This window comes from Tachyglossus aculeatus (genome assembly GCF_015852505.1).
Source record: "Tachyglossus aculeatus isolate mTacAcu1 chromosome 12 unlocalized genomic scaffold, mTacAcu1.pri SUPER_6_unloc_1, whole genome shotgun sequence".
Classification (NCBI taxonomy): Eukaryota; Metazoa; Chordata; class Mammalia; order Monotremata; family Tachyglossidae; genus Tachyglossus; species Tachyglossus aculeatus.
Genome location: NW_024044828.1, coordinates 4,941,786 through 4,954,020, shown reverse-complemented (window position 1 = coordinate 4,954,020; position 12,235 = coordinate 4,941,786). Strand labels below are relative to the sequence as shown.

General features: G+C 40.6%; 1 protein-coding gene across 4 annotated transcripts in view; it reads left to right on the top strand.

Annotated features, from left to right (window-relative positions):
• The window catches only part of MAGI2 (membrane associated guanylate kinase, WW and PDZ domain containing 2), an 825,111-nt gene that overhangs the window by 449,835 nt on the left and 363,041 nt on the right, over positions 1-12,235 (top strand). For all 4 annotated transcript variants that reach the window (XM_038740978.1, XM_038740977.1, XM_038740979.1 and 1 more), the window contains one exon: positions 11,112-11,231. In XM_038740978.1, coding sequence (XP_038596906.1) covers positions 11,112-11,231 — 120 coding nt within the window. The remainder of the gene's footprint in view (positions 1-11,111; positions 11,232-12,235) is intronic.

The following is a 12,235-nucleotide window of genomic DNA, read 5'->3' as shown; positions in this document are numbered from 1 at the left end:
GATGAGGTAACTGAGGCCCAGAGAAGTGAAGTGACTTGCCCAAAGCCACACAGCTGACAATTGGCAGAGCGGGGATTTGAACCCATGACCTCTGACTCCAAAGCCCATGCTCTTTCCACTGAGCCATGCTGCTTCTCAAGTTAATCAGATTGGACACAGTCCATGTCATATATGGGGTTTACAGTCTTAAATCCCATTTTACAGATAAGGTAACCGAGGCACAGAAAAGTGAAGTGACTTGTCCAAGGTCACACAGCAGACAAATGGTTGCCCAAGGTCACCCAGAGACAGAGACAAGTGACAGAGCCAGAATTAGAACCCAAGACCTTCTAACTCCAGGCCCATGCTCTATCCACTAGGTCACACTGCTTCTCTGCATCTTTTGCTTCTTTTGTACCATCAGAAGCACTTAGTATAGTGTTTTGCACGTTGTAGATGAACAAGAAATGATAATACCAATAATAATAATTTTGGTATTTGTTAAGCATTTTTTGTGTGTCAAGCACTGGGGTAAGTATGAGATGATCAGGTCAGACACAGTCCCTGACTAATGTAGGGTTCACAATCTTACGTAGGAGGAAAAACAGGTATTGATAAATAAATGAATAAATAGAAAAATGAATAATAGGGAATGAGCAGATCATATCATTGGGCCTGAAGTGTGAAGTGTGGGCCAGAATATGTGAGTTCATTTCAGGTCATCTGATTCACAGTCCTCTTCAATCCAAGTTGACCATTTTAGCTGGAAACTGACTTGAATTGTGCTTTGATGAGCCTAATAGCAAAGCGCAATACTAAATATGTGCCCAACAATACAACAATAACAGTTTAGAAACCATTTCTTTAATTTTCTTAAGTATTTTTTAAGTAAAAAGTATCAGGACCTGAACTGAAATATTCCTTTTGATTAAATTTGTCATAAATACCTAAAATAAACATGAATCCTTCTACCTTTGATCCTGTCTAGGATAAGGAATATTAACGATGTTTCATGTATAATACATTCCCTCTCTTGTTTCCATGGAAACAAAATGACAACTAGCCTTCTTGCGAGTTCATCAATAATGGGCTAACTATTTGGATGCAATTGTATCTTTTCTTTGAACGTGCTGTTTGAAAAGAGGTATAGTAAGATTTTATTGAGTTATTTGTGAGGAGTTGTGAGAGTTACTCACTTGTTTTCTGGTCAGGAGTCGGACCAAAAATATCCTAAATGAATATACAGCTGCTATGAACTCCTGCAGTGCCTATATCATCCCTGGTTTTAGTGCTACAATAGTCTGAAAATGTGGCCAGAATTTCATTCCATGTCCCTTTCTGGGAACCGCACAAAAAAGATGGGGGTGGCAGTTTTGCCAGATTTTCTAGATTTTTTATGGTATTTAATAATTGTATTATTTGTTAAGCACTTACTATGTACCAGGCACTGTATTAAGTGCTGGGGTAGATACAAGGTAATCATGTCGGGCACAGTTCACGTTTCACGTAGGGCTCATACTCTTAATCCCTATTTTACAGATGAGGGAACTGAGGCACAGAGAAGTTAAGTGAATTGCCCAAGGTGACACAGCAGACAGGCTGTGTCTGTCTGTTATATGTCTGTGTCTGTTATATGGTACTTTCCCAAGTGTTTAGTACAGGTGCTCTGCATACAGTAAGCACTCAAAAAATATGATTGACGGACTGACAGACGATGGAGCCAGGATTAGAACTCACATCCTCTCACTCCTAGACCTATGCTTTTTCCCATAGACCATGCTATTTTTCAGTTCTTCCTTTATCCCAAGCCTTGGCAGGTTACCTTAAAATTGTATACTGTTAGAGTTCCACTGAAGTGCTGATTAAGATGCTCCCCCTGCCAGAAACTCCCTTCTCCTTCAAATCCACCAAACTAGACTTTTCTGACCTTCAAAGACCAGCATGGTGCAGGGGTATCAAGAAGGGAGTGGCTCTCTTGAAGCCGAAGTTCATAAGGAAGCTTTTGACTGTAAGCTCGTTGTAAGCTGGGAACACGTCTACCAGACCTGTTGTATTCTCCCAATCATATTTATTGAGCACTTACTGTGTGCAGAGCACTGTACTAAGCAATTGGGAGAGTTCTCTGCCCACAATAAGCTTAAGATCTAGAGGACAAACAGTGTCTAGAGTATGAGTAAATACACTGATAAGGAATGAAAGAAAAGGATGTTTAAAAAACCCCCTCAGCTCTAGGCTCTCCAAACATTAAAAGGAACCACCTCTCTGTGTGCATATTATGGCTAGGACTGTGAGTTCCACATTGTCCTTTTCTGATGCATATGCACAGGTAGGTGAACTTCACCATCAGTGGATCTTCAGAAATGAAAGACAACTATATATTTTAATAATTCATTCATTGTCATATTTATTGAGTGTTTACTGTGTGCAGAGTGATAATAATGGTGGCATTTTTAAGTGCTTACTATGTGCTAAGCACTGGTCTAAGAGCTGGAGGAGATACAAGGTAATCAGGTTGTCCCACGTGGGGCTCACAGTCTTAATCCCCATTTTACAGATGAGGTAATTGAGACACAGAGAAGTTAAGTGACTTGCCCAAAGTCACACAGGTGACAATCAATCAATCAATCGTATTTATTGAGCGCTTACTATGTGCAGAGCACTGTACTAAGTGCTTGGGAAGTACAAATTGGCAACACATAGAGACAGTCCCTACCCAACAGTGGGCTCACAGTCTAAAAGGGGGAGACAGAGAACAGAACCAAACATACCAACAAAATAAAATAAATAGGATAGAAATGTACAAGTAAAATAAATAAATAAATAAATAAATAAATAAATAAATAGAGTAATAAATATGTACAACCATATATACATATATACAGGTGCTGTGGGGAAGGGAAGGAGGTAAGATGGGGGGATGGAGAGGGGGACGAGGGGGAGAGGAAGGAAGGGGCTCAGTCTGGGAAGGCCTCCTGGAGGAGGTGAGCTCTCAGCAGGGCCTTGAAGGGAGGAAGAGAGCTAGCTTGGCGGAGGGGCAGAGGAAGGGCATTCCAGGCCCGGGGGATGACGTGGGCCGGGGGTCGACGGCGGGACAGGCGAGAACGAGGTACAGTGAGGAGATTAGCGGTGGAGGAGCGGAGGTTGCGGGCTGGGCAGTAGAAGGAGAGAAGGGAGGTGAGGTAGGAGGGGGCGAGGTGATGGAGAGCCTTGAAGCCCAGGGTGAGGAGTTTCTGCCTGATGCGCAGATTGATTGGTAGCCACTGGAGATTTTTGAGGAGGGGAGTAATATGCCCAGAGCGTTTCTGGACAAAGATAATCCGGGCAGCAGCATGAAGTATGGATTGAAGTGGAGAGAGACACGAGGATGGGAGATCAGAGAGAAGGCTGGTGCAGTAGTCCAGACGGGATAGGATGAGAGCTTGAATGAGCAGGGTAGCAGTTTGGATGGAGAGGAAAGGGCGGATCTTGGCAATGTTGCGGAGCTGAGACCGGCAGGTTTTGGTGACGGCTTGGATGTGAGGGGTGAATGAGAGAGCGGAGTCAAGGATGACACCAAGTTTGCGGGCTTGTGAGACGGGAAGGATGGTAGTGCCGTCAACAGAGATGGGAAAGTCAGGGAGAGGACAAGGTTTGGGAGGGAAGACAAGGAGCTCAGTCTTCGACATGTTGAGCTTTAGGTGGCGGGCGGACATCCAGATGGAGATGTCCTGGCAAGTGGCAGAGCCGGGGTTAGAACCCACGACCTCTGACTCGCAAGCCCGGGCTCTTTCCACTGAGTCACGCTGCTTCTCATACATATTCAGTGCTTACTTGGCAATTAAAATGGGTTTGGATTGTTTATGGATCAATGAAGGAGCAAATTAAATATATGAGACTGGACTGATTGCTTTTCTTTGGGTACGTCATACATTCTTTTCAACAGTATATGTAAGAGAAATGCATAAAGTTAGGTTAATGGGGTTTAAACTAATAACTCCTGGAGACCATTTATGACTATCTCTTCTTTATATTACTGAGCTCTCCCTTCATCTTTCTCCCCTTTTCTCTCTTCCTTCCCTCCACACTTCTACATAAATATATTACCATTTCTTTAGATACTATTGAACAAAGCAATTCTGTCAAAGAAAACTACTCATTTGGGTGCTTTTCAACTGGCACCACATAATATTTTATTCATGAGTAATTCCTGTGAATTAGCCAGTTAGAAGCATGCCCATTCTCAAATGTATGAACTGGCATGCCCATGTGATCACAAAAGCATCATTTGTTGACTTATTCTGTTGCCTATTTTGGTGTCTCAGGGCTTCTAATTCTTGAGAAGGAATACTTTTCTAGCTTTTCCAGGAGATAAAAGGGAAATATATCTTTCAGCCTTTGGGGCTGTGGAAATAGCAGAAACTAAATATTTAGCAATTGTGAAAAGTTTACAAATTTTGGTATTGGGATTTAGGCTCCAGATACTCACCTGAGCCTTTGAAGGATGCAGAGTTGATTAAGTCAGGATATCCTGCTGGTTGTAAGGATGATGGACATTTTGGAAATCATGTTGGTGTCTGCATCTCTGAAATTCATAATGTGTCTCACTGGGTGGAGGCAAAATGCTTCATTAACAAAGAGAAACAACATGTCATTTAATACAGCAGTACCTTTTCGTAGGTAGCTGACTCAAACCAGGCAGCCTAAAATTCACTTGTCGAGAGTTGGGATGTGCAAAGAGTAAATTCAAGGGGAAATTTCAGAATTTAACTTGAATGACTAGAAAACTCTTAGGGCACAGTGTGTTGTTTTTCTGTCTCTTTGAAATTTGAGCAAACTGAAACAACCACCCCTCCACTAAACACATAGCCCGACCCATTTCTAATTAATTGCCATTTAAGCACTTTTGCGTCACCCAAGCACTCAGATACTCACATCCCTCCATTGCACTTAGGTACATATTTTTACACTCCATTGTTTCTTCCTTTCTGTAATTTATTTTAGGGTCTGCTTCCCCCACTAGATTGTAAGCTCCTTAAGGGCAGAGATCAAGTTGTCTAAATCTACTATTCCCTCCCAAGTACAGTGCCACGCCCACTGTGGTGCTCAGTAAGTGCTTTTGATTGATTGATTTACCTCAACAACAAAGGGTCTTCTCTGGAGATTAAAGTCAATAGTTGCATAGTGAAATCATTACAGAGGCAGCAATCAATCAATCAATCAATCAACTGTATTTATTGAGCGCTTACTATGAGCAGAGCACTGTAGTAAGTGCTTGGGAGAGAACAATGTAACAATATAACAAACACATTCCCTACCCACAGTGAGCTTATGGTCTAGAGGGGGAGACATATTTGCATAAATAAATGAATTATGGATATGTACATGAGTGTGAATGGGTGAGGTGAATAAAGGGTACAAACCCAAATGCAAGATCTTTCTCCTTTTTCCCTTTTCCCCCATTTAAAACATGGTCATGGCCTATGCAATATATTCCAGGAGGTGGTAGTGGTGTATTTTCCAGTGGACTTGGCTTTATCAAACGTGTAGTCATATCCTTTGAGTGAGGAAAAATCTATAACTACTTGAGAGTAAAAATAAGGGAACCTGCTGCTTCAAGAGATCTGACAAGCTGTCCTCTGAATATTAATTACTTCTAGCAGTAAATTGCAGTTGAGCAGCACTTCATTAGAGTTTGCAGAAGCTGCCCTGGTTTTTAGCATCTATTTCTTAATAAACTGCTGTTCACAGTACCCTTGTTCCATTTCACACCTTTATACTCTGGCTTGGTGTAGTTCAACTTCTTCCTGGCTGTGTGATTTTGTTCTGGGGACACATATCAGTCCAGTATTTCCCCAATCCCCAGTGACCATTTCATCATTTCTGAATCTCCAGCAGGTCACCTGCTGGACCACAAGGGATGCTTCTGTTGGAGGAGATGAAAGGGCATGAGCTAGTAATTTAGCAACTAAACGGCCAAAATCTCAATTTTGCTTTTCCACCTAGTTTCTAGGAATAGCACTTATCTCACTGGCCAAAAAATTGATTTGAAATGGACCTGGGATGGATTCAATATCACACCACCTGCTGACATTCATTTCCTCTTCCAAATATTGGAATGAGGTGGATTCAGAAACCCAGTCAGTGTCAATCCAGTGGGATTTGGAGTTGGAAAAGGACTTAATTTGGTTTATTAATAATAATAATAATGACATTTATTAAGTGCTTACTATGTGCAAAGCACTGTTCTAAGCGCTGGGGAGGTTACAAGGTGATCAGGTTGTCCCACGGGGGGCTCACAGTCTTAATCACCACTTTACAGATGAGGTAACTGAGGCACAGAGAAGTTAAGTGACTTGCCCATAGTCACACAGCTGACAATTGGTGGAGCTGGGATTTGAACCCATGACCTCTGACTCCAAAGCCCGTGCTCTTTCCACTGAGACACGCTGCTTCTCTTTGTTTGAAGAGAGAAAAAGTTACAGGACTTACCCAGAACTCATGTGGAACTCTGACTCTGATCAGAAGATGCTGGGAATTAGCTTGTTTCTTGCGGAAGAATTTGTGCTAATTCTGGCTAGGGACAGAGTCTCTTATAAGTAAGCGTGATCTTAGTGCATTTGCAGCGATGTCACTGACTCCTGATGAGGAGAAGGTAAAAGACATCCTACAATAAAAAGATTTGAAAAGGAATGAGGGGAGACCCTACACCCATCTTACACACTGGAAAAAGGCAAAAAGGATACTGGGAAGTTTAGAGTTTCTGTACCTTGCCTATGGGGAGAGGCCTGTTCCAGAGATCCGAATGTATTTAGAGACTTACCCAGCAAACTGAATGGGTTATTTATAGGATAGGCCATTTCATTCATTCTTTCAATCGTATTTATTGAGCACTTAATTTGTGCAGAGCACTTTACTAAACGTTTGGAAAGTACAATTCAGCAATAGAGACAATCCCTGCCCACAGTGGGCTTGCAGTCTAGAAGGGGGAAGACAGACATCAAAAAAATTTAACAGGCATCAAAGCATCAATATAAATAGAATTATAGATATATACACATCAAAATAAGTTAACAGGCATTACTATAGATAGAATTATAGATATTTACATATATACACAAGTGCTGTGGGGCAGGGAAGGGGGTAGAGCAAAGGGAGCAAGTCAGGGCGCTGGGGAAGGGAGGGGGAGCTGAGGAGAAGGTGGGCTTAGTCATAGGTGGATCAATCAGTGAAAAAAATTGTATGGTGCAGCTGCAGTTTGTAAACTTTTTAATGGTTCAAATATTCTTTCCCATAAAAAAATTGATTGCAAAAACCATACTGATGCACTGTTAATTTGAAGAGGTGAAGCATGCCAAGGCAGGAAATTTTCAAGTTCTGGTTCTTGGAGTCACATTGATTGGGAATATTACACATCTGTGCTTTACAAGATATTTACTTAATAATGTTAACAGAAACACCAAAAATTGTCGTACTTAAATAGGAATGAAATCAAAATGTACAGTAATTTTATAAAACTTGAAAATGTAAAAACGAAACCATGGTTAGTAAAAATGAATGGTGGGAATGGTGGTTGGTCTGATTGAAAACTGAATACTTAAGATACTCAGTTTGGACAGAAATAATTTTAAGGTTTCGTGAAAATAGTCCAATGAGGAGCATTAATTTCTACCATTAATATTTAATTCTATAGTGAGACCTCCACTGAATTCCACCACTGGGGCTTTAATGCAGTATCTTTTAAACTGAACTGAGGATGCTATAATGAATAATCAATCAATCAATTGTATTGAACATCTACTGTGTGCCAAGTATTAAGTGCCTGAGAGAGTACAGTAGAGTTGGTAGACACAATCCCTGCCCTCAAGGAGAATATAATCTAATAGGATACTAATTGTTTTTGTATAGCCCTTGTATTCCCAAAGCACTCTGACACTACTTTTCCTCATTTTTGCCCTTACAATAACCATGCAAGTTAAGTGAGAAAGGCAGGTATTGTTATACCCATTTTGTAGATGAAGAAACTGAGGGATGAAGAAACTGAGGTACAGAGACGTGAAGTGACTTGTCCACAGTCACGCTGCAGGCCAGAAGCGGAGCTTGCCAGGCCCAACAGCTACCAGATTGGCACTCTTCCACTCCAACATACTGAACTTCTCATCTTTCTGACCCAACCCTCACCCTCTCATTACTATCCCTGTAAACAATGGCACTATCCTCCCTGTTTCACAAGCCTATAACCTTGACATTATCCTCATCGCAGCTTTCTCATTCAGCCCACATATTCAATGTCACCAAATTCTGTTGGTTCTACACTCACAACATTATGAAAATCTGCCCTGCCCTTCCAAGAAGTAAATCTGGGAATCATCTGCCTAGAGATAGTAGTGAAAGACATGGGAGTGAATGAGTTATCCAAGGGAGATGGAGAATAGAAGGTGACCCAGAACTGAGCCTTGAGGGACTCCCACACTTGGGAGGAGGGAGGCAGAAGTGGAGGCAGGATGGTCTAGTAGAAAGAGCACGGGCCTGGAAGTTGGAGGATGTGGGTTCTAATCCCAGCTCTGCCTCGTGTCTGCCATATGACCTTGGGCAAGTCATTGAACTTCTCTGTGCTTCAGTTACCTCATCTGTAAAATGGGGATTAAGACTGTGAGCTCCATGTGGGGCAGGGAGTGTGTCCAACCTGATTACCTTGTATCTACTCCAGCACTTAGAATAGTGCGTGACACACAATAAGTACTTAACAAATACCACAATTATTATTATTATTGTTATTATTTAGAGGAGCCCACAGAAGAGACTAGGATTGAGCAGCCAGAGAGATTGGAGGAGAACCAGGAGAGGATAATATCAGTGAAGTCTAGTTGGATAGTGTTTCCAGGAGAAGGGGGTGGTCCACAGTGTCAAGGGCAGCTTAGAGGTTGAGAAGGATTATATTGGAGTAGAGAACATTAGATTTGACAAGAAGGAGATTATTGGTGACTATTAAGTGACTACAAGTGGCTACCTAGTGTAGTAGCACTTAGGGGAGTACAATAAAAGTAGAAAATGCAATCCCTGCCCACAAGAAGCTTGCAGTCTAATGGGGGAGACAGTTCAAATAAGGGAAGAAGTGAAAAGAGCATTACTATTGTTGTTGATAACTATTGAAGTGCAAGATGGGAAAATCAATCAATCATATTTAGTGCTTACTGAGTATTGAGGGCTTGGGAGAGTACAGTGTGACACTATAACAGGTAAATTCCCTGCCCACAATGAGCTTAAGTCTAGAGGGACAGGGTTACAAACATGTCATTGTACACAGAAATGCTAAGGATAGGAGTATCCACATAAATTCTAAGGGCAGTTGGATTCATCCAACTTGGGAAGAGTTTGGAGAAGACCTCCTGGAGGGGGAAACTTATCAGGAAGACTTTGAAAATGGGGTGAGCTGGGGTCTGGTGGATTTGAATGGGGAGGGAGTTTAGGAAGGAGAAGGGAGTCAGAGGTAGGGGAGTAGAGAGCAAAACCTGGGAAGAAGGTTTTACTTAGAGCAGTTCCCTGAATATCCTGCTGTCATCCATTCTCCCCACATGTCCTAACCACTGGAGCTGTGTTTCTGGGAGCCTTGCTTAGACTGTAAGCTCACTGTGGGTAGGGAATGTGTCTGTTTATTGTTATATTGTGCTGAGTACAGTGCTCTGCACACAGTGATTGCTCAATAAATCCTAATAAATGAGTGAATGAATGTCAGTGAGCTATGTTTTAGTATCTAGCTGTTGGTAATCTTGACCTGCCAGGGGATGTCTGGTTTGTGAGTGCTTTTAGTTATCTGAAGTACATTAGTAGTAATGGGAATACTATTTTTAAGTGCTTATTGTGTGCAGACAGCTGAACTAAGTGCTGGGAAGGAATATATATGGGAATTAGATACAGGAGCCCACAATCTAAAATTAAAAAGGGGAAGAGGTAGCTGACTACAGATGCATAGAAATCATTGTGCACTGTCCATGGATTGCTTATATTTACAGGGTTGTGTTAGTTATTTGCATTAGCAGCGTATCTGGATACTATTATTTACATTTTTATTTTTTTAAGGAAGTGAGAAAAATAATTTATTCATTTCCATTAGTGGCAGCAAATAAATTCAGGCCAAAGGCTAGCAACAGTGGACATTTAATTTTTGAATTGTTTTTAACTTTCTCAATCAAGCCTGTTCTTCATTAAAACAAATTATTTGTCTTCCAAGAGTGGATCTGTTTGTGAACTTGAATTCTACAGAGCACTGTAGGCCTCTGCATAGTATGGAGACTTCATACAAGATTTAGAAATTCCAGTCCTCACATAAAAGATGCTCTAAAAGAAAAGTATGCTTCTGAGAGATACAGAACATGAAAGTATAATGATATTGATCGTATAAATGAAACAAATGATTGATATCTCTTTTGAATGCCTATTTTGAATGCTTATCCACTAGCACAGCAATCCTTACAGAACAATACAAGAACAATCATAACAGAGAAATATGTAAATTCTTCAGCTGGGAATTGCAGACTTCTGGCTCAATAATTCAAATTTCTTCTCTGCTTTTGGAATGGGTTGCATTTTCACTGAAAATCTAAGCCCCTATGTTCCACATTTACAAGCAAAATGAAAATAAAAGCCCTTCATATATTTACAGTGTCTGTACCACTGTGATATTTCTCGAAGCCAAACCAACCCAAGAGACTTGGAAAGCCAGTCTTATTGGTTATCCTGAAGTACTCCAGATGCTCATTAATCAACTTGTGGTATTTATTAGTACCTACCATTTTCAGAATATGCCCAGCCCAGAGTATGGTGTTTGTAAGAGTACACCAGAATCAAAGACACAGCCCCAAGGAGCTTACAGTTTAACCTGGGGTTGAAAGGGAAGATGGACAGACCAACATGAAATAATGTGCAAATAGTGGGAGCAGGATGAAGAATAAGTGTAAGTTTTAAGGATATAGCAGGATGAGATATGAAGATGGATATAAATTAAGTGGATTGACTGGTTTTAGGTGTGGGAATTGATCAGGGAAAAGTTCCTAGAGGAAATGGGATTTGTGCCACCATTTTGACCACCGTCATCTTGAATATCTGTTTTGACCTCCATTATCTGTATTTTCTTTTTCTTGTGTGTTTTGAATCAGGCACCACAAGACCACATAAAGAGGGAGAGGTCCCAGGGGTGGACTATATTTTCATTACCGTTGAAGATTTTATGGAACTGGAGAAAAGCGGAGCCCTCTTAGAAAGTGGAACCTATGAAGGTAAGACCATGTCCACATTTACTGCAGCTCTGTCTTGCATTTTTATTCTGTTTTTCTCGCTTCAATAAATTGCCCTGGGACTTTTTTTTTTTACCAAGCACTGCTGTTTTGGGGATCCGAAATAAATGAGGAATACATTGACAGTTATAAAAGTACCTTTCCTAAGTAAAATGTGACAGGATTTAGTCTGGCTTGAATTCAAGTAATTGGTTGAGAAAGTCAATGTGGAGAAAAATCTTATTTCTATCTACATTGAGAAGTCATCCAAGAACAGAATGCTTTGAGGTGTTTGAAACCAACATTCAGTTTGGTTTCATTAAATAAAGCACCTGAATCCACTTAGCTGTGGTTCAGTGTTTATTTTCCCACAATCACAGGGGAAAAAAAGCCAAGGCATCCATTCAAAAATGAATGTATTTTTTAAAGTTGGATTCTCCCAATTCTTCAGGGTATTCTATTGCAGACAGTTTATTTTGTTTGAGAATTTTTCAAGTGAGAAACACAGATACTGTAGTATATAATTTCTTAGGATTCATGAAGTTAAAGTAATTTCTTCATTTACATCGCTGCTATATCAGGGTTGCCCATGATGGTTGACTTTTTTTAAAAAAAAGTCTAGTTTAAGATAGCAGAGAGCTAACAGCTTGATATAGAGCAGTGATCCCAGAGGGGTGTGTTTGGTATTGTGATTCATCAATCTATTTTAAAAGTAAAGTCAAACTAACAGTTGAACTCATATGAATCTCAGAAGATCTAAGGATCTAGGCTTCTCTGTAGGATGTCTAATCTTGGAGTCGCTTCAAAGCCAAACATACTACATTGCTAAAATAATTTAGTGATTTCTTGAAAAAACTGGGGTTATTTCCAGATGCTTAGTTTGAGCTCTGAAATTAGGGTTCTAGTAAACTTGAAAATCTAGTGAGAAATCTTATTGACTTTCAGTAAGTGAAATGAAATTCAATAATGTTTCTCCATTGGATTCTTCTCAGCTTTCAAATTTCTCG